The sequence below is a fragment of the Rhinolophus sinicus genome, linkage group LG12, assembly GCF_036562045.2.
Source record: "Rhinolophus sinicus isolate RSC01 linkage group LG12, ASM3656204v1, whole genome shotgun sequence".
In the NCBI taxonomy this organism is placed as follows: domain Eukaryota; kingdom Metazoa; phylum Chordata; class Mammalia; order Chiroptera; family Rhinolophidae; genus Rhinolophus; species Rhinolophus sinicus.
In genome coordinates, this window is record NC_133761.1 from 36,547,636 (window position 1) to 36,571,808 (window position 24,173).

Consider the following 24,173-nt stretch of genomic DNA (forward strand, 5'->3'; position numbering starts at 1 on the left):
CAATTTTAACTGGGGGTTAGAACTAGAATTGGAGGGAGAACTTGGCCCAGATCAGACCTAAGTTTAGGAAGTAGGTGGGGAAAGAAGGCCAGGAAGTTATCTGCAAGGCTGTAGTAACCCAGAGCTGGTCAGAGATGCTGCCTGCCAGGACCCTCCTCTCTGAAGTCTCTAAGGAGCTTCTCCTGAACTGTGGCAGCCACAAGAGGGAGACTCAGAAGTGGGGGTGAGCAACTCTGCTCCCCACATCCTGGTTCAGCCCAGTCTCAATTACCTACAGAAGTGGAGGGCAGGGGCAAAGTGAGTAAGTGAAATAAATACTTCAAAAGAGCCTTAGACAATTTTGCAATCAGAGAAACAAAAACTTCAGAGATTAATATAATGAACATGTATCTATCACCCAACTTTAAAAAATCTTAACATTTTACCATATTTGCTTCATAAGCTTTTAAGGAAATACAACTTTACTGATATAGTTGAAGCCTATTATGAGTCCCTCTGATCCCATTCATCTCCCTCCTCCCCATCCTGAGATACCATCCTGAAATTGATTATTTTTGCAAAGCAAGCTTTAAAACTGTTACTACATACTGAATGTTTTGATGTGAATTTTGCTTCCTCCCACATTGTTTTTGAAATTTATCCATGTTTATACACATAGCTCCACTTCATTTTAACTACTGCATTGCATTCCATAATGACTATATCACAGTGTATTTACCCATTCTTTTATTGGTGGACCTTTGGAAAAAGGTCTGACAGTTGTTGTTTTTTAATATATAAAACTAAAACATATACGTATCCTATGGCCCAGCAATTCTACTCTTAGGTATATACCCAAAAGAAATGAATATATCCACAAAAAGAACGTTCACACACAAGAATGTTCACAGCACCTTTATTCATAAAAGCTAAAAACTGAAAAATAAACTGTCCTATACATACAATGGAATAGTACTCAGCAATAAAAAGGAACAAAGTACTGATACATGCAACAGCATGGATGAAAGTCAAAAACATTGTATTAAGTGAAAGAAACTGGACACAAAAGGGTATATATGTATGATTCCATAAATCCATACATAGGTATGATATATGTGTGTGTGTGTATATATATATATATATATATATATATTTTTTTTTTTTTTTTTTTTTTTTTCTCTAGTATAGAACTAGTGAAATCAATCTATAGTGGAAAAAAATCAGAACAGTGGCTGCTTCTAGGAAGGTCGAAGTGGGGATTAACTGAAAAAGAAAACTTTCTGGGAGTGAAAGTAATGTTCTACAAATTGACAGGAGTTTGTCTTACACAATGTATTCATTAAGAATGTATATTTGGTGGCTCAAGCGGTTAGAGCTCCATTCTCCTAACTCCAAAGGCTGCTGGTTCAATTCCCACATGGGCCAGTGGGCTCTCAACCACAAGGTTGCCAGCCCGGTTCCGCAAGGGATGGAGCTGAGCTAGCCCTCCACAACTAAGACTGAAAGGACAACAACTTGACTTGGAAAAAAGTCCTGGAAGTACACTCTGTTCCCCAATAAAGTCCTGTTCCCCTTCCCTAATAAAATCTTTAAAAAAAAAAAATCCTTTCTAATCCTTGCTGAATATTTAAGTTTTCATAATAAAATGTAGAGGAAATTTTTTATCATTTAACCTGTCCAAATACAACTCTTGATTTCATCCTGCCCTGAAGCCACTCCTCCCTTCATCTTCCCTGTGCATCTATTTGCTCACCTTTGAGTTGTCTCTGTTTCATACATCTAATCCACTAGCACACACTTTCAGCTCTACCCTCAACATATATCCTGAATGCAGCCGCTTCTCATCAACCAGAGAACCCCATCCTGTTCCAGGCCACCATCATCTTCCACCTGGATTGCACTAGTCTACTAACTGCTTTCCCTGCTGGTGTCTGTTCTCCACACAGCAGTCACACGAATCATTTAAAATGCTCCATCTCACTGCCTCTCCTTCCACTCTCTGCCTTCCTCACTATATTCCAGCCATACTGACCTCCTTACTGTTCATTAAACATGCCAAAGTCTTCTGGACTTACTGTTCCCCTGCCTGGAATGTTCTTCCCTCTTATTTGCATGGCTTGTTCTCCCACTGTACAATTCTCTGCTCAAATGTCACACTAGAGAGGTCTTCCACGAACATCTAATACAGCACTTCCCATCACATCCCTTATGCTGCTTTTATTTTTCTTCTTAGTTCTTATTACTATTTGACATATGTTGGTTTTCTATGTCCCTCCCACTACAATTAAGCTCTGAGGGGGCAAGAATTTTCGTCACTTCACTACTGTGTCTTAGTGTTTGCTGAATTACTGACAACTAGATAAAATATCACCTGAGTCCTTCCCAGATCCCTCCACACCCCCTACAGCTAAAGTAGTCCCTCTATCCTATTACCCTATTTCATCTTTTCCATAATGCTTAATGATAATTATTTGTTACACATTTATTCTTTTCCCCACCCTAATAGAATGTAAGCTTTTATGGACAGGCCCATATTTTAACTGCCATATCCCCTCGCAGTTAACAAGCACAGTGACTGGCTCAGAGCAGGCCGATCAACCATACACCCTCCTACTTATTTCAACCTTCACCCAGAGATTCTGGATTTCCAGCACTGCCATGTCCGCACTGTGGAGTATCGGGAACCCTGAGGGAGCTGGACGGACCATCTCTAGGATGAGCTCTAGCTCTCACATCCTCAGATGCCTTCCTTCTCAAGCCTCCCGCCCTCCTGCGATGGCGGCCATGAGCAGCTTCCGCAAAGCCAGGTGCTCTCTGCCTCGACTCCTCGGTGCTCCTGGAGTCCCAGAGGCCAGGAACTGCTCTGACTCTAGAGTGCAGCGCTCAGCAGTGACCCCACTGAGGCCTCCAAAACGTCATTGCAAAGTCCTTTCAAGAGAGTATTCCCTGGAGTCTGGTTAATCAGGGCCGCCTCCACTGAGCACACCTCTACTGCACCCTCTATTCCTCCCACAACAGGGACTGTGGTCCGCCAGGCCCAAGGCCAGGCGTGAGAGTCCCAGCGGGGAAAGTCCCAGCCCCTGATGTTTCCCCCGCAGCCTGGTAAGGGCAGTGGTAGAAGCAAGCATGGCCGGGAGGGGAATGATAGGGGAGGAAAGGGTATAAAAGAGCGCCCTACCTCAATGCAGGGCAGGGCAGGGCAGGGCAGTTTTCTAGAGGTAGCCGTGTTTATTTGAGTATTATTGGATGTATTAGAGTTAGTTGTGGGGAAGCAGTGGGGGTGGTGAGAATAGGAGGTACAGGTGCAAAGGTCCAAGAGAGAAGGGCAGAGGTATGGAGAACAGCATGCAGTTGGACTTCCCAGGTGCAAGAGGCTTTGTGTTAAGTTAAAGGGGTTGGCCTTTAACCCAAGGTGATCCATAGCAGGGTGGTGGCAGAGTGGCAGATCTGTGCTTCAGAGAGCCTTGGCAATACCTTGGCAATACCTTGCAGATTAGAAGAGGCAACACATGTCAGGAAAACCAGTTAGGAGATTACTGCACTAATTGAAGAAAGATTGGATTCCTGAACTAGGGCAGAGGGGGAAAAAAAGAGGATTCTTCTGGAAATAAGGTAGTAATGGAAGGCAGCACAGCACAGGGGTGGCAGAGTCAGACTCCACTATGGGTCTTGAGCAAATTATGTTTTGCCTCACCTTCCTCATCTGTAAAGTGGGGATGACAGTAAATAGCACCTGTCTCATAGTGTTGGTGAAGGTTTACAGGAGTTCATACAAGGTAAAAGTTTAGAGTAGAGCTTAGCACATTTTACTCAGAAATGCTAACTATAATTATGGAACTCAGAAAAAAGGGATGACTCCCAGTATTCTTGTTTGGAAACTGGATCTGTAGTTCTCAAAGTTTAGACCTCCGGGGGTCCCAAAGACCTTTTTACGTGGACCACAAGGTCAAAACTATTTTCACAATAAAATTATTTGTGTTTTTCACTGTGTTGCTGTGATGATGCAAATGCACTGGTGCTTAAAATCGTTGGTGCCCTAGCATAAATCAAGATGATAGCTCCAAACTATACTAGTAGTCATTGTATTAGGTTGGTGCAAAAGTAATTGCGGTTTAAAAGGTTAAAAATAATAGCAAAAACTGCAATTATTTTTGCACCTAATACTATCACTCACCATGAAAAAAAAAAAGCCAATTTACTGAAAAATGTTTTTGATGAGGCGATAAAAGGAATAATCTAATGGATAATCTAGTATTAAAATTTGGAAGAATTAGATGTGTTTTGACTAAGATGGATAATAAGCAAGTTTAATTAAATGAAAAAAATATCTCCCATGCAGAAAAATTCTAAATAAATTATGTAGATACTTCACCCTAAAGGAGGAGGAGCATAACTCCCCACTCCCCAGGTGTGGGCAGCACAGTGACTTCCTTCAAAGAGTATAGTATGAAAAAAGGGGGAGGAATAACTTTACAAAGGAGAAACCTGACAAACACTACCAGGTGACCAAGGTCAACATCAACAGTCATAAACCATAATGACAGTATGTACCCTTGATATGAAGTGATGAAATGGCACTTTACCTCTGTAATCTTCCTTCAAAACCATAAACTCAATCTAACCATGAGAAAAACATCAGACAAATTCCAGTAGAAGGGCATCCTACAAAATACTTGACCAGGACTCCGCAAAACTGTCAAGGACATCAAAAACAAGGGAAGTCTGAGAAACGGTCACAGCCAAGAGGAACCTTAAGGAGACATGACTTCTAAGTGTGATGTTTGGATCCTGCAGCAGTAAAAAGACAGGGTAAAACTAAGAATCTGGGGTTCCCCCCCCTTTCTTCTGAAAATGAAAGCACTGTAGAGGCCAATACCATGGTATTTTAACTTTGCATGCATGTGGGGAAAATATACTGTAGAAAATGCCAAAATTTCTAAAATTATTACAAGTAAAAAGGAATTTCACCCATTTCAAAGTAAGTGAATTTTAAAACTGGGATAAGTGGGGAAAAGAGAGCTGAAAATGAACATAAAAAAATATGAAACAAAGATATATTCAATGCCTAAAATAGGTACCCAAAAGGATGACTACATGAACAAAATTCTGGGAAGCAGCAATTTCATAAATGAACTCTGTTTCATTCAGGATCCTTAAAATTACTTCTTAATTTCTATGGTATAAACTAGCAACAGGTGGGCAGGAGAGCGAAGAGCTACCACTGAGCACCTGTGCTCTGTAACAGGTACACAACTAAGAAAGGGTCTCTATATACATTGTCAAATGTAATCTCTTAAACAACCCTTGAAATGAGTATCTTGTTACAGCTTTTCTAAAGGAAACCCAGAGGGATCTGGTAAATTGCAGCAGAGCGGGATCGGAACCTCAGTTCACCTGACAGGTAAGCCCATGTTCTGTTTAGTTCCACTTGACCATTGACCAGATACTTGTAATATGGCAGAAGTCACCCTGTTGGTTTCCACACAAAGCAATCTTGGGAGTGTTTCTCATTTCTGCTTTACTGTGATTGCACTCTGTTCACTTCATAGTCAAGGGCATTGACCAAAGTACATTTCTAATTAGTGTTTTGTTTTTAAGTAATTTACTAGTTAGCCCAATGCTGGGCATTCAATACTCCAAGATTAATCCTACAAATGTTTTTAGTATATTTTGGTGTTTAGTATCGTGTTTCTCCCAAAATAAGACCTAGCTGGACAAGCAGCTCTAATGCATCTTTTAGCGCAAAAATTAATATAAGACCTGGTATTATATTATATTAGACTTGGTATTATATTAGACCTGATATTATATTATTCCTGGTATTATATTATATTGCATTATATTATATTATGTTAAAGACCCAGTCTTATAGTAAAATAAGACCGGGTCTTATATTAATTTTTGCTCCAAAAGACGCATTAGAGCTGATTGTCCGGCTAGCTCTTATTTTCGGGGAAACACAGTATATTTTGATTATCAAACTCATTCATTCAGGTCACCAGTTCTGCTTATGCTTGGCTAACACACGCTTGTTAGAAGACCACCCTTTTCTTTTCTTACAATCATGCTGTTAGCTCTCTAAGTTTTACACCGTAACAGCGTTTTGAGGTGACTGCTGAAGGGAGGCAACTCCTCCCCCAAAGAGAGAGCCGTCGTAAGCATTACAAATGGTATGAAGTTTCTTGGGACTGTCAAGATTTTGAGTCTCTTCTGATTCTATGGGCAAGACTCTTACATTTCCTCATGCGTAATTGTGGGAGAAAAACAATTACTTTGCTGGCGTCACAAGACTATTGTAAGAAGCGAAAAGTGTGAAAAACGACTCTTTTCTGGCCCGAAAACACGAACAGCACTCATTTCTAGGCTCTGAGGCCTGCACAGGCTGCACCAGCACAAAAGGCGCAGGGAAGGGACACCGGATGGATGGGTCCTGGCCGCCGCCTCCTGGTGCATCTCGGGAAGGGCTCCCGTCTCGGCCGCGACGCCGGGCCAACGGGAGTAGCTCCGTCTCCCGGCCCTCTCCCGTGGCTCACTCGGGGCTAGCGCAGAGAGACAAACAAGGCTGGCCCGCGTTTGGGCGGGGCTGCATGGGTTCAAGGAGACTCCTGTACCCCGGGGCTCTTTGTTCCATTAGAACAAGGCCCTCGCCCCACTGCTCCAGCCGCAAAACCTGTTCTTGGAGTATCATCGATATGTCCTCTTGGAGATGTCCAGTCTTGGAGCGCGGGCGTTAATAGAGGCAGCGAGGGGACTCCTAAATTTCGATAGGGGGAAAGGGAAGAGAATGCGTCGGACCCGCCTCCTCCTTTTCTGAAGCGGGCTGCTGCCTTCCGCGAGGGCCGCTCGCGCGGGCTCCGCTGGGCCTGCTGGCGGCGGCGGGGCGGGGCGGGCTGGTCCCCCGAGCCTGCACGTGGTGGGGCCGTTCTTTCCGCCGGGCCCCGCACCGGGAGAGGCACCGCACTCGTGGGGAACGTGGAATGCCATCCCTGGCTCCGCTCCAGAGGGGTGTTATATCCTTGGGGGCCCGGGAATTAGAGATTGAGAGAAGGGAGGGCGCGGGATAGCGCGAGCGTTTCCTGTACAGAGTGGAAAGCCGCCCGGCAGGGGCAGGGTGGCGAGGTGCGGAGTGGCCCACCAACGGGGAGGGTGAGCAGAGAGCGGGAAAATAGGGTTGATCCGTACCTCGGTCAGCAGTCTGGAACAAAATGAAAGATAGACATCCCTGAGCATGGCAGCGCTGGGATAGGGGACACAGCCGGCCTCCCGGGCCCCAGGAGCCCAATGGGGGACGCGCGGGGACACACGTGGCTCGCAGCGCTCCTGGCTGTGTTTACATTCTACCGCCTCTCCACGTTGTGCTGCCGTCCTCGCCTCCCATTGGCCAGCTCGCCAGCCGGAGCTGCGCTCCTCCCGCAGGGGCGGGGCCGCCTGGTCCCCGCGCCCAGAAGGAAAGAACCGAGTTCCTTGAGGCCTTGGCGGGACAGCCAGGGTGCGCCACAGGATGGCCACTTTCTAGCTACTCTATGCTTGCCCAAGCCACCTCCAGTTGGCCGTACGCCAGGGCTGAGCCACGGCCTGATATCCTCGGGATCCGGGAGTTCAGGGCGGGAGGGGATACGAACATATTGGCGGGAGGTGCGGAAGCCGAGCGACAGGGAGCCGCACCACGGGGGAGGAGCTTCTGAGAGACTCCCTCCCGCGGGTGGGCTTCATAGACTGGGAAGTGCAGGGCAGGTGGCAGCGGACCAATGGCCTGGGAGAGCGCGTCCTACGGCCCCTAGGGGTGGGCTGGTGCGGACACAGGCAGGGCGGGTACACGGGCCTGCGGGGTGAGCGCGCGGGCGCGCGGGGGAGGGGAGTGCGCTGGCCTGAGGTGTCAGTCTGAAGCGCATGCGTGCGGGGCGGGACTGGCCCGGCCTATATATTGGGTTGGCGCCGGCGCCAGCTGAGTGCGAGCGGTAGCGGGTCTGGCGCTGAGGACACTGTACGTAGGGCGGGATGCGGGAGGAAAGAAAGCCCCCCACGCCGGGCTGATCCATCCCGCGGGCGGGAGCCTGAGGGAGGAAAAGTGGGAAGGCTGTAAACTAGGTGGCTGGGGGTTGGGGTGGCTGGGTCCCCCGCGTTCGGTCCCTGTCAGGACCCTTGGCAGGGGGCCGGGAAATCAGCGAGAGATGGAGGCTACCCCTAAATGGGAGGCCACGGAAATGCCCCTCATCCTAGGGGCTTCTCCCTTCCACCCCCATTTGGGGAGCTATCCCGCAGGAGAGAGGTTGGGTGTCTGGGTCCCCTACACAGGGAGAAAAGTTTCCTAACCAGCAGTTTCCCTCTGTCATTAACTCCCTTTTTTTCACTGCCACCCCCTATCTGGAGCATGGATCCCCCTCCAAGAAAGGAGGGAAAGGAGGGAAGGAGGGAAAGGAGACTGAAGGACGTGACACAAGTCTCAGTTCCCTCCGCCCCCTGCTTCCCCGCCACCGCCGCTCTCCAAATTGGCGCGGAACCGGCTTCTCCACGGCATTCGCCTCCAAACCTCCTCTCTCCGCGACTGATCCAGGATGGGAGAGGGAAAGTGGGGGCGCTACCCAAGCTCACTCAGGGTAGGGTGGAGGATGCAAAGACCCATTTGGGGGAGATCTGCCTCCCTGCGCGTTCAGGGTGCTGTGATGTGCTTTGTAAATATTTGAAGACACTGGCGTCCCGGTTGTACAATAAGTTGAGGAAATGCAAGCATGTGTCCAAAATTAATACTATGAACTAATACAGTGTCGAAGACACCTTGGTAGAATAGCTCAGGCCATATCCTGAGGGGCTTAGTTGTAACCTCTGAATCGCGTCTAATTTTGGCATTTGGAGAATATGGATTACAAAGTATTTGACTCCGGTTTCCTCTTTCCCTTCCAGAGGTTTCATATACCTGAAAGAAGAAAATGTCAAGACGCAGGTAACATTATTTGGTTTGGAGATGTTTCGTAGTTAGCTGCTACCTTTGAGACGCACGACTTACTAATTAAACTTGCTTTTTAAAAAATTCATCATAGTAGCCGTTTACAAGCTAAGCAGCACCCCCAGCCCAACCTGACGGAGTCCCCCCAAGAAGCCCAGATAATTCAGGCTAAGAAGAGCAAAACAACCCAGGTGAGTTAAGGGGAGAGAAGGAGAAGAGGAAATTCCTTGCGGGGTCCTTAGTATAACCAATAGTCTTTTCTATTTTCCAGGATTTAAAAAAAAGAAAAGAAGAGAATGTCACCAAGAAACATCAGTATGAGATTAGGGTAATGCAGAACTGTGCTGGGTGGATTTAGGGAAAACAAATGCAGAACGAATAAGAATAAATTTGTTATTGCTTTGCAGTAGTAAGATTCCTCTGACACTTTTACTTTTGATGCCCCTAGAGGTCAGCAGGAAGGCGCTTAACTTTGGGTGGTTTGTATGGGCCTGAATCCTACTACATACAGCTGCAGAGTAAGTTAGCCTTGAAGCAGCTGGTTCCTCTTTGTAAATTCCCTCCCTCTTGGAGCTGCCCACTGCACCGGGGCCCCCTTAATCTGTCCAATGGTCTGCTCTTTGTTCCCTCTCTGACTATAGTGGAGGGTTCTAATAGCTGCTCCTTGGAGCATAAGTAGGATGTGAAGTCACTGAAAGACTGGCACCCAGCCTTTTGCTACCTATTCTTCCTATGTGTTGTACAGAAAACACTTTAGTGACAGTGGTTCTCTTTGAAACCAGCACTGATTGGGGAAAGGGTCCTTTAATCGTATTTAAGTAATTGATTCCACTTGCTTCCGTCTTTAAGGGATTGCCTGCAAGTAATCTAAGTATGGGAGCAGGCTTAAGGCGGTGGGTGGGGGGGAGGAGAAGATCTTATAAAACCAGGTGCTCTTACTACTTGCTAAATACAGAGAGAGAATTTCAATTTTATAATTTTGAAAGTGATTAGTATCTGACTGCAGATGCGTTTTGTTATTCCTCCCCTCCCCCAATACCTAATGTCTTGTAGTTCCAGAATTATGTTTTATTATCTAAAACATCCTATTACTTTTTATGAAGATTGATATGAGCTATATGGCTTATTTATAAAATAAAAATGTTAACTTAAACTAGATTGTCAGCAATGTTAGCTAACGATGGTGTTTGGGAAAAATTATAGACTGTTTAGAAATATTAGCTTCCATTTATGAAAGATCCAAGACAAAAGCTGGTTGTCTATTGCACTAATATATGTTCTTTTTATTTTTTAAATGACAGAATTGTTGGCCACCTGTATTATCTGGGGGCATCAGTCCTTGCATTATCATTGAAACACCCCACAAAGAAATAGGAACAAGTGACTTCTCCAGATTTACAAATTACAGATTTAAAAATCTTTTTATTAATCCTTCACCTTTGCCTGATTTAAGGTAAGAAAAATTTCAGTAATTTAATGTCAAAGATTAAAATTGTACTGATTTCATATGTGACACTACTTGGAGTTATTTTTTTGCCTTCCTTGTGAGATAGACAAATTTATAAAAATTGCTTTCTTTACTAATATTTAAGCATATATTATCTGAGTAGTGCTATTTACAAATGATATGGAAATTTAAAACATTGCTTTCTATAAAGTTATTTTCATTGCTTGCTATAGGCCTTATCTGAAGATGGAAGATTTTAACACGTTCAAACAGCATTTTCATTTGCTTAGTATGGTTTATACCTCTTTTTTCTAGTTAATGACTATGACTAAGAGATGCAGCTTATATAAAACGTCCAGTGTAGTAATTTATATTTGGCTTTAACAAGCAAATTAATGGACATTTAAACTCGCCAATCTTCCCCTTCCCCCCACTCTCCTACCTTACCCACATTGTAGGTGACTACTATTGATGACCGACCTATTTGGAGATGATTGAGATTTGTCTCGACTGGCATCATGTTTTAAATACTTACCATTTTTCAGTATTGCTCTTGAGAAAACACGGTTATCTTAAACAGGAATTTTTATTAAATTATAAATAAATGGGGACTCGAAACCACTCTTGAAATCTCAATTTAGATTATCGTAGTCCAAGTATAAATTTCAGGCTTCTACTTTTTCATGCTAAAGAAATGGTTTCTAAAAGTTAAGGTAGCAATTTTTTCCTAATTTAGTTTAAGAGCTTCTCCTTCTAAGTTCTAATTGAAAGTTGGATTTCAAAGTCTTAGAGTTCTTTTCTATGCAAAACAGATAACTTGTGTATTGTGTAGATCACACAAATTATTTCTTTTTACCCCCTTTCCATAGCTGGGGATGTTCAAAGGATGTCTGGCTAAACATGTTAAAGAAAGAGACCCGATATATTCATGACAAACATTTTGAAGTTTTGCATTCTGACTTGGAACCACAGATGAGGTCAATACTTCTAGACTGGCTTTTAGAGGTATGTTGCAGCAATACAAATTTCCTGTCTCTGTATGATGGAAAATATTTAGACATAAATGTGTTTTCAATGTGCCTTTCTGGTATACTATCCATTGCCAGAAGCCATCTTTTTGGGAGTACTTTGGTTGATACCAAAATGGGAAATAACTGTCTAATTTATAAGAGTAAAATCAGGACACAGCCATTACGTCCCATAAAATCCAAACTCAATTTAGAATTCTTGGTATTTGGGTATTGCTGTGTACCAGGCACCATTCTAGGTGCTGAGAATAGTCAAGATGAACAGAATATATAATTCACAAGATTTTGAATTTGTGCTATGCAAAGTGAAGAACCAGGACTATGCTTCATGGCCTTCAGAAGTCCTTTTCTGCATCACCAAAATCAAATTATAATGTGGAATCCTGACTTCTATGTCCGAAACAGTAAGGAGGCTTTGAATATTAAGCCCTCTAGGCTCCATGTGGCTTCCCCTTATTATATACCCCTATTCCTTTCAGAAATACACTGTATCACTAATCGAAGGGAATAATATCAACCCTGCGGTCCCTAAAGATGTGTGCCAGAACTTTCTCCTTTGTTTAGGCCCATTCCCTTTCTCTGGATTTTAATTCTAAAAGTCTCTAGAATTATTGAGGAAATGATCACTTGTGTTGATGACAAACTGATTTTTCTCTAACCCTTGAATATTTGCTTTGTAGTTTCCCTATCTCTAAGATAGATAGAGATGATGTATTCTAAAGGAGAAAGACTAGACTTTTTGGTGGAGTAACACATGGCAGAGTAGATCTCAGAAGCTATTCAGAAAAGTTTTTAAGACTACAAAATGTCCTTTTGAGTTAGGTCATCTTAATTTCTTATTCTGATTAGAAAGGAAGATTATATTTCAATCATGTGGGTATAAGAAGGTAGTTGGGTTTTGACCTAAGTGTCTAGTGGTCTGGGAAGCAACTTAAGCACAATTATGTTGATTTTATTTTTCTGTTTACATTAGATTTTTACCCAGTGGTTATTTGTCAAATTTATTCCTGTTTTCCCTTAAATATATGATTATATATGCAAAACCTTATAGAATATAATAAATCCAACAGTGTTAAACTCTACTTTGTCTTAGTATATACTTTCAGTCTAGGAATGCAAAAATGGTTCAACATTTGAAAATCTGTTTATTACCTTAACAGTTTAAAAGATAAAAATCATGAGTTCTCAATAGTGTAAAAGGTATTTTTTGAAATTCAATATCTATTCATGATTTTAAAGTATCTAGTAAACTAGGAGTAGGAGATTTCCTTAACAGATTGTTTATTAGAAATGCATGTATCTCTATCCCTGTTTCCTTATCTTCAAAATGGGGATAATGGCCCCTACACTTCATGGAGTTATTTTGGGAATTAAAAACTTTTCCTATAATCAGTGTGGAAATGACAGATACTATTTATTATTAATAATAGTGAAACATTAGTGGAATTCCCATTATAATCAGAAACAAGAGATGTGATATTTTGTCTATCGCCAACATTATTCAGTTTTCTTCTATAATCTTAGCCAATGCAGTAAAACATGAAAAATTAATGAGGTAAAAACATTGAAAGGAACACCATTGACATTTTTTTAGTTAAATGTCTACCGAAAATGATGAAGAGAATCAACTGATACTATTCAAATTAGTAAGAATATAAACTGGCATGAAAATGTACCCATTTATCAGCAATATACAATTAGGAAATTAGTAGAAGAAAGTTCTTATTCATAGTAAAAGTGTAAATGTATATGGGAATAAATACATCAAATCCATGTAGGAAAAAGCTATAAAATAAGACTTAAGTGAGGACAGCAATAGATTTGTTTATCCTATATTTGTGTATGTATTCCCCACATCCTAATCTTAGCTGTGGTATCCTAGAAAGCAAAGTTGGGCTTACAAAAGGATTCTAACGTCTAGTATGCTAAGAGATAACTTTCTAATTTGGAAATATTCATGGAATAATATTTAAATCTTTGGATTCTTCTCTAGGTATGTGAAGTATACACACTTCATAGGGAAACATTTTATCTTGCCCAAGACTTTTTTGATAGATTTATGTTGACACAAAAGGATATAAATAAAAATATGCTTCAACTCATTGGAATTACCTCATTATTCATTGCTTCTAAACTTGAGGTAAGTTCTCAAAGTTTATCCAGAGACATATTTACCTCAAACACTTTTTAAATCAACACTTTAATTCCAGAAAATATTACTACTTTAATATTAACTGCTTAGGAAAGATGAGTGGTTTTTTTCAGTACATTTTCTGAACATTATGATTTGGATGCAAGGGTAAATATCATAGTTCCCTTTTAGTATCTAAGTCTATTATAAGTCTCAGGTTTACATTCTGGAATTTGTATCTAGGTGAAATGTTCCATGGCTCATTCTGCCAAACAAATTATCCCATTGCTGTCCCTATACACATACTTATGGCACCTGGATTCAATAGAATGGTCTTTGAAAACTAATCAGTCAAATTAAATAAATGCTTTACTGCGTTAGAATAATGGTCTATATCCAGCCTAATACAGGTAACTGCCGTATACCATGGCACTTCTATAACACGGTTTCACTCTAACACGGTTCGAGAATTGGGGAAAACCCTCGTATAACATGGCATCCTAGAACACGGTTTCACTTTAATATGGTTTGAGAATTAGAGAAATCCCCGAACAACATGGAACATAAGAACTTTTAAAAGCAAAAGATATCGCATTTGAAATTTTTCATTCGAGTGTGGCTGTCGTATCAATTTGATTGCAGAATTTTAATTTATTAGAATTTTAAATTCATTTTGTTTGTGGAGTATTAGGTTCAGAAGACGAAGGTATCTTGTCAAAAAGAAAACGCCCTCGGATAATGGTGCTTAGTGATGACGAAGAAAATATTAATACATATTAATGTTACACTTTTGGTGAAAATTGCTTTAATAAAGATATTTCTCTTAATTATAAAAATAGTATGTTTTTTTAATTCTTGGAACCTAACCCCTTTTCGTACTAGTTCTTTGTTTCGTATAACACGGATTCACATAATGGCATTTTTTAGGAAACTAACAACTGTGTTATATGGGGGTTACCTGTATTTCTGTATCTGATGATGGTGCCAGGATAGAAGGCATCTCCTTTCCTGCCTGAGATTTTCCTTCACATAGTCTCGATCTACTTAAACAATGCATTATTTCATTAGAAACTTCATCTGAAATTTTTGAAGTCTGTATTGTTTTGAGTGTAGGAGAGGGACTGTGAACCATGCATTAATTTCCTTAAGTGTATTTTTCTTCCAGATTTCTTTTCAGCTTTAAGGGCTATCCCCAAATTCTGCCAAATTTGGTGAATACATTTGTATTCGGTCTATCCTTACCTGAAATCATACTGTTTCAGATCTCTTTTTAGACTGAAATCTTGATCTTTAGCCTGTTCCCATCTGTGGCAGGCACCTCTTCTCCTTTGATCATTATAGTTGTTCTCTGGACGGTTAAGGCAGACCTTTCATCAGCCAAACTGCACAAAGTATTTTGTGATTAACCATACTTTTGTGTTAGGGTAAAGGAAATGTTTTCAGTTTCTAGAACTTAATTTGTTGAGTGTCATTCTAGTCTGACCAATATACTAGGTAATCTTAAAACAAGTTTGACTTTTTGTGTTTTAACTGAAATGACTAGTTAAAATACTCGTTTATTACTAAAATTCAAAATCAATTCTATGAAAATAAGTCTCGACCTAGTTGACTAATTTAGGCCTAGATATGAAAAATATCTTTAAATGTAATGTTTTGCTTTGGCTACTGTGGAATTATTTTACTAAGATTTATAATCACTTTGTTAAGCTGTCCTTAAAAGTGAAGACTGTGTGTGGTTTGTATATCATTCTTTGTTTTAATCTCAATTTCAACTGTGCTTAACATTAATTTTAAAAATCCATTTTAAAGGAAATCTATGCTCCTAAGCTCCAAGAGTTTGCTTATGTCACTGATGGTGCTTGCAGTGAAGAGGACATCTTAAGGATGGAACTCATTATATTAAAGGTAATATATTATTTCTAGTTACAATTTAATGACTCAGTAATTATTACTCAGTCTCAGACTACAATTAAGTAAAACTGAGGTTTTAGTATTAGGATCCAGGCTAAGAGGCTAATGCAAAATATTGCCATGGTATGGATGGGAGAATTTACTTAACATGTAAACTATTTTTCTGTATCTTTCAAGTTTCCTATATTGAGAATATACCACTTTATTAATTTAAAAGTGATTAGGATTAACACTTTCAAAACATATAGGTAGTAGTTAGCATAGCATGTTTATTTAATTCCAACAATGATTCTCAAATCTTATTTTCCCCTTCTTCCAGCAGATAATGAGATTTCACTGCTTTTTAAATTTTTTCTATATGCAGAGAAAGAGCTCTGAATAGAAGGGTGGAGAAGAATAAAGATGTTTAATAAGGCCTTCAGTTAAAAAGTGAATATAAGCTACTAGAAAGTATGTTATTAAATTTGGATATCATAGGTTTATAAATAGGGCATACAAGAAAACCTAATCAGTATGACTTTCATTTAGAAATTGATATACGTTATAAATTTATAATTTACATGTTATATTTACAAACTGTAACGTTCACGTAACTCTTACAATGGGATCTTGTTGGCATGTTGATATTGTTCTATTAAAATTATCCAGATTCAGACTTTTATGTAAAGGGAAGATTGAATTCTCTGGGCAGCTCTACAGGCATTAAGACTCTCTTCTCTCCTAATTATTTTATACATCTTATAAATGGTAGTCTCATGGCTTCATGGAGGGAAAGATACAAATTAGAATTTGTTTTTTGTTTTGTTTTTAACTTTTACATTTTTGACTAGAAGTCATTGGAGATCACAGAAAAAAGCTTAAGATTTGGAAGACCAGGGGCTGTAAGAAATGTAAAAAGTAGGAATGAATAGGCTCAATGAACTTTGTAAATAAAGACAACTAGAGAATAATAAAGGGATCTATATCAATAATAGACTGTAAAACACAAGCAGCTTTAGATTGTGATGTATCTAAAAATATCTTTAATAAAAATAAAAGAGGTCAGAATAATAAAACACCTAAGAAAAAAGCCTAAAAGCAGAAAACATTTCTTAAATGACTAGTTTAAAATGTAGCTGTATAATGTGGTATGTATATACCTACATTTATTAACCGGCATTTTAATTTCATTAACAGGCTTTAAAATGGGAACTTTGTCCTGTAACAATCATCTCCTGGCTAAATCTCTTCCTCCAAGTTGATGCTCTTAAAGATGCTCCTAAAGTTCTTCTACCTCAGTATTCTCAGGAAAAGTTCATTCAGATAGCTCAGGTATTGACATTATTATTGAATATATGCTAATGTTATTGTTAATTACAGGTTTTGTTGAGTGTATTTATAGTCTTAAATAGGCTATACAACAAAACTAAAGCATATTTAATTAAATTCAGACTTTGACTAGAACAAAATTTCTGGTGCATAAAATTCTGTCCCCAATATTTACGTTGCTTAATAGTTCTAGAAAACAAGTTTTTAAACTATGAATTTAAATAAATTGAGTACTTTTCATTCTTTAGGAGTCCAAAATAATTAAATACTTCTTTTTCATATAAAATGGGGGAAAGTATTTATAAGCCAATTATCTCCCAGCTTTATAAAGATGAAATTATTCTGCATGATTATCATACTCTTAATATTTGAATACACAGGGTACCTATTTTACTTATTAGAATTAAAATCACATCAGTTACATTTTTAAAAAAATTTAAGTTCAAACCAAGTTTTCCTAGACCAGCATCTAATAGCTATGCTAACAAAGTAATTAAACAAAGAAGGTACCACTCGTGTCTGTCTACTTCTCATAGTATCTTAAGGCTGCTGTTAACTGCCATATATAAGTGAAGAAAATCTACATTCTTATTCTGTGTAGGATGTTAAAATCTTACTATGGAATTGAAGGAATTATGGTAGGAATTGAAGGATGAGTTTTAAGTAACTTAGGTTGAAATTTAACTTGTTTTAAATTTAGTAAACATATTATGAACACTAAAACTAAATAACCAGTAAATACATTGGAATTGTTTCATTCTGCAAAACTTTTTAATGCTTATTAATATTTTTTGTCAGAATTCCCAGCATCCCAAGTTGTCATAAGCAGCTATCTCGTATACCCTTTTGACAGAGGGCAAGTCTTTGATAAGTTGATAAACAATGTAGGCAGTTTCTAGAGGTGTAATAATTCATTTTCAACCCTTCTACTCATTTTTCTACCTTCAGGACCAACGGGGGCAAACATAATTTAAATTTTATTCCACTAGACAGATACCCGCTCAGGCCTTTGAAGTCTAGCCCTTTTACCGTGTTTCCCCGAAAATAAGACCTAGCCAGACAATCAACTCTACGTCTTTTGGAGCAAAAATTAATATAAGACCCAGTTTTATTTTACTATCATTTAAGACCGGGTCTTATAGTAAAATAAGACCGGGTCTTATATTAGTTTTTGCTCCAAAAGATTCATTAGAGCTGATTGTCCGTCTAGCTAGGTCTTATTTTCTGGAAAACATGGTACACCATTCCACTGCGCCTTGTTCAGCTCTCTCATTGCCTGGATTATGCTGCCTCTTAACTAACCTCATTGTTTAGAAACATGTCCCCTTTTTGTGTGTCTGCTTCACCATAGTCTAATGGATGGTTCTTATAATGTAACTTTCCTGATTTAAAATTTTCCAGTAATTTCAATAATCAGTCAGAACTCTCAACTTCTTAAAGACCCTTTATGATCCAATCTAGGCTGTGCCTCTCCAGCTACCCTTTTTTAAAAGTAAAGAATGAAGGTACTCCTTGCTTCGTATTTTTTTACTATAGGTGTTCTGAACTACTTGAGTTCTAAGGTAAAGTAATACTTTCTCACTTGCTTTTGTGAATGTTATTTCCTATACCTGGCACAATCTATATACCTCCCAATCTTCCTGGCTACCTTGTCTTTAAGATTCATTTAAGCAGCAGCATTCTTCCGTTTTCCCTACTTTGGATTAGTGCCCTTCCTACTCGTACATTACACTGCATTTAACAATCCTGTCTATTCACTTTTGACCTATAATCCTAAGACTCAACTTCCTTCAGGGTGGTGGCTTATTTATCTTTGAATCCCTTTAGTTTTTAGCAATTCTTAGCATCTGGTCCATATGTATCAAGAACACCATAAAATGTTAGTTGACTGATATTTAGTAGCGACATGTAGTAGTTACCCTTCTCCTGAATACTTGTACTTTTGCTTTCTCCTTTATTAGCTTTTAGATCTGTGTATTCTGGCCATTGATTCATTAGAGTTCCAGTACAGAATACTGGCTGCTGCTGCCTTGTGCCATTTTACCTCTATTGAAGTTGTTAAGAAAGCTTCAGGTAAGACATTCTTTCAACTTCTTACCTGCTCACAACCTTTAAAGAAACTTAAATTTATGAACTTTTGCATCCTGCTAAACAGGAATTTAAAATTTTAATGGAAAAAAATTTAGCAGTTTAGTGATTACCTTCCTTTCTGTTAGATGTACTTTCTAATCCTCAGTGTAGATCCACAAACAAAAAGTGAGGTCAAATGGAATTTAAATCCACACCAAGTTAGTCAACAGGATTACAGCTCTGCTTTCAGTTCTTTGGATTTTGACAATTTTAGTTTCGTATGTAGAAGGTACTGGTTAAGAAACTGTTTTTCTCCCTCAAAACAGTCACATTATAAATATAGTTTGAGAGTGATTTTTTCTTTTTATAAATGAGTTTTAAAATAACCTTAAATTTGGAAGCAGGAACAAATACATTAGGCATGTGTTAGACAGCTTCTGATGTAACCTTCACATTTGCAAACTTTTCTGTCTAGGTTTGGAATGGGAGAACATTTCTGAATGTGTAGACTGGATGGTGCCTTTTGTCAGTGTAGTAAAAAGTACTACTCCAGTGAAGCTGAAGATTTTTAAGAAAATTTCTATGGAGGACAGACACAATATCCAGACACATACAAATTATCTGGCTATGCTGGTATGTTTCTTGAGTTTTGGGTCTTACTGTGTAGTAAGTCACTGAAACTGACAAAATGATGCTATAGAATACTTCGGGCAGTTATATAAGACTCTAAGGAGACAGAAAATTTCTAATGGGCACAATGATTTCAGAATGCAAAAAAGTTAATAAAATAACTTTGAAGTCAAAGCAAGATTTGTGAAATTTCTCAAGTTGTCCAAGTTTTAAAATCTAGTTATAGCAGTTCCAATTGCTGAACCTCTTGAATATGATTGGTCAGTTACAATGACATAAAAGAGACTTATATTAGGCCTAAGTAGCCTTGAATTAGTACCCAAAAGTCTGTTTTGACTTTATTTTACTATATCAATGCTTTGTATTTAGCTGTTAATCGCTGCATTATTTCTTCCTATGTACAGGATGAAGTAAATTATGTGAACACCTTCAGGAAGGGGGAACAGTTGTCACCAGTGTGCAATGGAGGCATTATGACACCACCGAACAGCACTGAAAAACCACCAGGAAAACACTAACGTTAACTAGGCAAACAAGTTGCAATTGACCAAGTATTAAGTAGAATTTCATAGAACTGAACTATTACAAGTTTTACAGGAAAATAGTGCTGTGACTGTCATAACCAATTCAGAAATTTCACTGCCATTTTTTGACTTAAAAAAACCACTTAAAATTGGCACTAAGGAATAAATTAATTTCATTCCTGTTAGCTATTTAAAGAAACAACAGGGTTTGTTTACAAAGATGCATTCCCCAGGTGAATGGATAGAAGCCAGCCATGATTTACGCCATAAAAATTTTTTGATCTAGTGTTACTATGTTTATCTTGATAAACTAGGAATTTTATCATTGAAGTTTTGGACTAGATAAGTGCTACTTTAAAGGGTACATTATCAGAGTGCTTTGAATCTAGTTTTTAGATTCTCAAAATTCATATACTCTTGACTAGTGCAATTTGGTTTTTGAACATAAAATTTAAACTTGTTTACAAAGATTTAGTTTTGTAATAAGGTGACTAATTTATCAACAGCTGCTGTAAAAAGCTATTATAAAACTTGAATTTTTACAAATGGTGAACTTTAATGTTTTTTTAATTAGTTTATTTGCCTTACCATAACATTTTTAATCAGTAAGGCTTAGATGAACATGGTGTTAAACTATGCTCTAAACAGTGGGAATACCAAAGAAATTATAAACCAAATAAATGCTGTGGCTCCTACTTGGGGCTTTGACATATAGGTTGCTTTACAGTAACTTTTTTGTACATCACAATTTGGGTGCAAAACTTAAGTACTCTTTCAAACTATTTATATGAAAAAGTCACTTTATTACTGTAAGGCATCCCTAAGATTTTTTTTTTTTTTTTTTTTTTTTTTAAATTTAGTGTGACTAGGGCTTTATTTATGTTTGCGAAATTGTTAAGGTCCTTTTTCAATTCCTACATGAGTTAAGGACAGTGTCAAAGTGATTAAGCTTAACACTTGACCTAAACTATTTTCTTAAGGCGGAAAAGTATTAAATGTATACTGACTCCCAGAAATCTATTTATTAAAAAAACAAAATAAACTTGACATAATACAGACTAATTTCTACATAAATATTTGTTTTTAAATAATGAAATTTCAGCCTTACAGTGGATTTAATTAGAAAACAAATTATACTAGAGTGCCAGTTTATTGTTACTGGACATGTGAATCTCTTCTTTCTTTGAATAAATTATAAATTTAAGCTATTGTTATGATATGAAGTCTTCTGCGTAGTTTTTGTTTTTAAACTAATGTTTCAGTATTTTGTCTGCAAAGAAAACACCACTAAATGTGTATATATGTATTATATAAACGTAATCTTTTAATACTGCTTATTTTTAGCCCATTGTTTAAAAAATAAAAGTTGAAAAATTTTAACTGCTTAAAAATAAAGTTTTGCCATTGCTTGGAGAAACTTTTTTTTCCTTCTCTGCGCTGCTAGCTGTAACACTTCTTCTGGGTTGCTTGTGTTCAATTCTGTCTGGCCGATGGCTTTGATCTTCCAAAACAGAAAAGTGGTGTTATTAGAGGTCTGGTCAAAAATAAAGTCTTGCTAGTATACATGGTACAAAACTACCTACATGGTAACAATGATGAAGTTAGTTTAATGATTAAGTTTAATGATTAACAAACTAATTGCATATGCTAAGAGGTATGGAAAAAATTAACTTAAGACTGACTAGAACCACTCTTAAGGGAAAGATCAATTGCTGAACTACAGCTTACATAATTACCGTCAGTAGCATAAAGTACCTTCATGTAAGTTTATTTCACTAAAATATCAGTAAATAAACTACATGTAATTTGACACATGATGTTTTTATAGTTAAGGCTTCTATAAAAATAGTTTGAAAAAAATCTGAATTCATGTTTCAGGGCTTCACTATTTAATATGCAAAAACAGCTAGTTGCCCAGTACTTTATCATTTAGTGACTCACTTCTTTCATGATTGCAAAGAAGTATCTCAGACTACTAAAAATCCATAGTATTCTTCCACGGAGTGTTTCGTGACAGCATATTTTAGAATTACCTTTAGATTAAAAGGTAATCTACCTCTAGGTTTTTGGTTTTTTTTTAAATGAGAACTTAGACTATTCTGGTGTGTAGCTTGAAGAGAGAAGATTATCCAGAAATCACTTAGGGAGTAGGAAGAATTGCTAAATGATGCTATTTCAGTATGAAGGAAAACGTGGGAAAACCTGGTAGTGGGGTATAACTAAGTTATTCCAAGCAAAATATCCTGAAGACGACTAGCTATAAAAGTACTAAATATACAACAGAAGTTGGAATATAAGCTAGATATTTGAGAGAAATGATACATCCTACACAGGTAGTAGTCAAAACCATGAGTCAATGAGGAAAGGGTAAGGCAATCAGAAAATAACCTAAGGACTTGGGAAAACCAAGTAAGGGGTACACAGGGAGCTATCCGCAAAGAAGAAAAGGCAGAACAGTCATGAAAAAGGAAAAAAGTGATGTTGGGGAAGAGAAAGGAATAAAAAATTTCAAGAAGGGAGGAGATGTAAACAATAAAAGAAGGATTAAAAAGTATCCAATGGCTTTGGCATTTGGTGACCCGGAAGAAAAGTTAAGAGTGGTGATGGCAGAAGTCAAATTGCACTTGAAGAGCTTCGACACACTAAGCAGAGAAGGGATGAAGGAGGAGGAGGCACAGTCAAGAACAGTTTTTATTTAGGATGAAAAAGTTAATAGGCTATGGGAGAAGCTGACAATATAGGAGATGAGATAACTAATTAAAAGGTCACTAAAGGAACAATCAAAAGTAAGAACCTGCCTTCATCAAGGAGCAGCATGACCTTTTACTGACTAAAAGAGTGAGCTTAATGATGAGTAAAATTGAGGGTTATTTTAAAGGCAGAAAGCAGGACTTGAAACAGGAATTTGAAGCCGGCACTCACAGGGCCACAATTCCCAAGACTGTAACTTCTATTAGGATAGGAGCTGGTCAGTCTTTTCTGATCTATTCCAAACAGAGGCAAGGAAGTTACTGAAAATGGAAATGGGAGAAAGGATGGGCTTAACAGGAGGAAAGTCTACAAATAGCCCCTGAAAAGAACATTTTACCTACTGGTAGGTAAAACAAAAGATGAGGGGTCAGCTACAGTTGGGAATCATGGTTTGGTGATGGTACCAGTTTATATAGTTGTAGGCCTTTTCCGATCAGGACTCACTGCCTCAGATCAAAAAAGATTTTTGAACTCATTCACAGTTAGGACTTTTCTAGGTGAAGTGAAGGACAAAAACGCAAAGATAACTGAAAATATTGATCAAACAGTAGTTCTGACAGTCAATCATAAATAGCTGGGGTTCCCAAATCTGGTTTGTTAACAGACCTACCTAAGAAATTAAAAATTAGATTCTAGGGCCTCATCTCAGACCGACTGAATCAGATTTCTGAGGTTCACAGAGTGGTATTTGATGTACTCTTGGTGAGTAGGGAAGGAAGGGAAGCTGGGAAGGGCTGAGAGTCTAGGGAAAAATTGGCCATGAACTTGAACATCACACTGATCACAAGGAACATGGAAGCCAAGAAATAAGAGACAGATTCTTAGAACAATTGTGACTGACAGTAACACATGGCTGTGATACTGAGTGGCTGATGCAGGGTAAGGATGACATTGAACTTATAAAACTCGGGGTGCTGGATACATGGATCACAGATCTTTTGATGCATGTAGAGGAATAACCAGGAAGTTGCTTGAGTAAGGGAGTAAGGAGGTAGGTAAAAGCTTCGTAGGAGAAAGGGCTTAAAAAATGATACAAGGAGAGATGGTTTGGAAATAGCATCATGGAACTAGGAAATCTTCACTACTGCGTTTCAGCCCTGGATAAATTGGAAATATGGGAGAATGAGTAGCCTCAAATCAAGTGGATCTAGCTTCATGTTCTTATTCCTTTCTATTGTTTTGTTTTTGAAGATGCTACTATCCTCTAACTGATGGCTATACAATTTGGTCCAAGTACAAAGCTTTAAAAGACACTTAATAAACAGCATATACCTTTATAAACATGAGTGAAGAGAAAGTATCTATGGTGATACTGATGCAGCAAATGTTAGGCAAGTAAAAATGGCCATAAAATCTGTAATGTTTTGGCTCATAAGTCAAATTTCAATAAACAATTCATCTATTCTGTAACTATCGAGCATCTATCATGTGCCAAGCACCATTCTAAGTA

General features: G+C 38.6%; 3 protein-coding genes across 9 annotated transcripts in view; 1 reads left to right on the forward strand and 2 right to left on the reverse strand.

Moving 5' to 3' along the window:
* Positions 1 to 1,192: 1,192 nt before the first annotated feature.
* LOC141567806 (uncharacterized) lies at positions 1,193 to 7,603 on the reverse strand. The gene is made up of 3 exons (XM_074316322.1): positions 7,536 to 7,603; positions 7,162 to 7,450; positions 1,193 to 6,994 (listed from the first exon to the last, which is right to left on the reverse strand). Exons 1-3 carry the CDS (start codon positions 7,601 to 7,603, stop codon positions 6,734 to 6,736), a joined length of 618 nt encoding a protein of 205 aa, XP_074172423.1. The 3' UTR covers positions 1,193 to 6,733.
* Positions 7,450 to 21,383, forward strand: CCNE2 (cyclin E2). 6 transcript variants are annotated; one of them, XM_074316846.1, is made up of 12 exons: positions 7,450 to 7,468; positions 8,881 to 8,920; positions 9,018 to 9,114; positions 9,195 to 9,251; positions 10,225 to 10,376; positions 11,240 to 11,375; positions 13,392 to 13,538; positions 15,339 to 15,434; positions 16,617 to 16,751; positions 18,710 to 18,821; positions 19,294 to 19,451; positions 19,853 to 20,115. In XM_074316846.1, exons 2-12 carry the CDS (start codon positions 8,907 to 8,909, stop codon positions 19,964 to 19,966), a joined length of 1,218 nt encoding a protein of 405 aa, XP_074172947.1. In that variant the 5' UTR covers positions 7,450 to 7,468; positions 8,881 to 8,906; the 3' UTR covers positions 19,967 to 20,115. The 6 variants fall into 6 exon arrangements, with proteins under 6 accessions (XP_074172947.1, XP_074172946.1, XP_019568910.2 ...); XM_074316845.1 differs by lacking the exon at positions 7,450 to 7,468 and adding an exon at positions 7,638 to 7,681; XM_019713351.2 differs by lacking the exon at positions 7,450 to 7,468 and adding an exon at positions 7,877 to 7,963 and having other exon boundaries at positions 19,853 to 21,383.
* Positions 21,277 to 24,173, reverse strand: part of INTS8 (integrator complex subunit 8) — a 48,183-nt gene continuing 45,286 nt past the window's right edge. For both annotated transcript variants that reach the window (XM_019713349.2, XM_074316844.1), the window contains one exon: positions 21,277 to 21,473. In XM_019713349.2, coding sequence (XP_019568908.2) covers positions 21,357 to 21,473 — 117 coding nt within the window. In that variant the 3' untranslated portion in view covers positions 21,277 to 21,356. The remainder of the gene's footprint in view (positions 21,474 to 24,173) is intronic.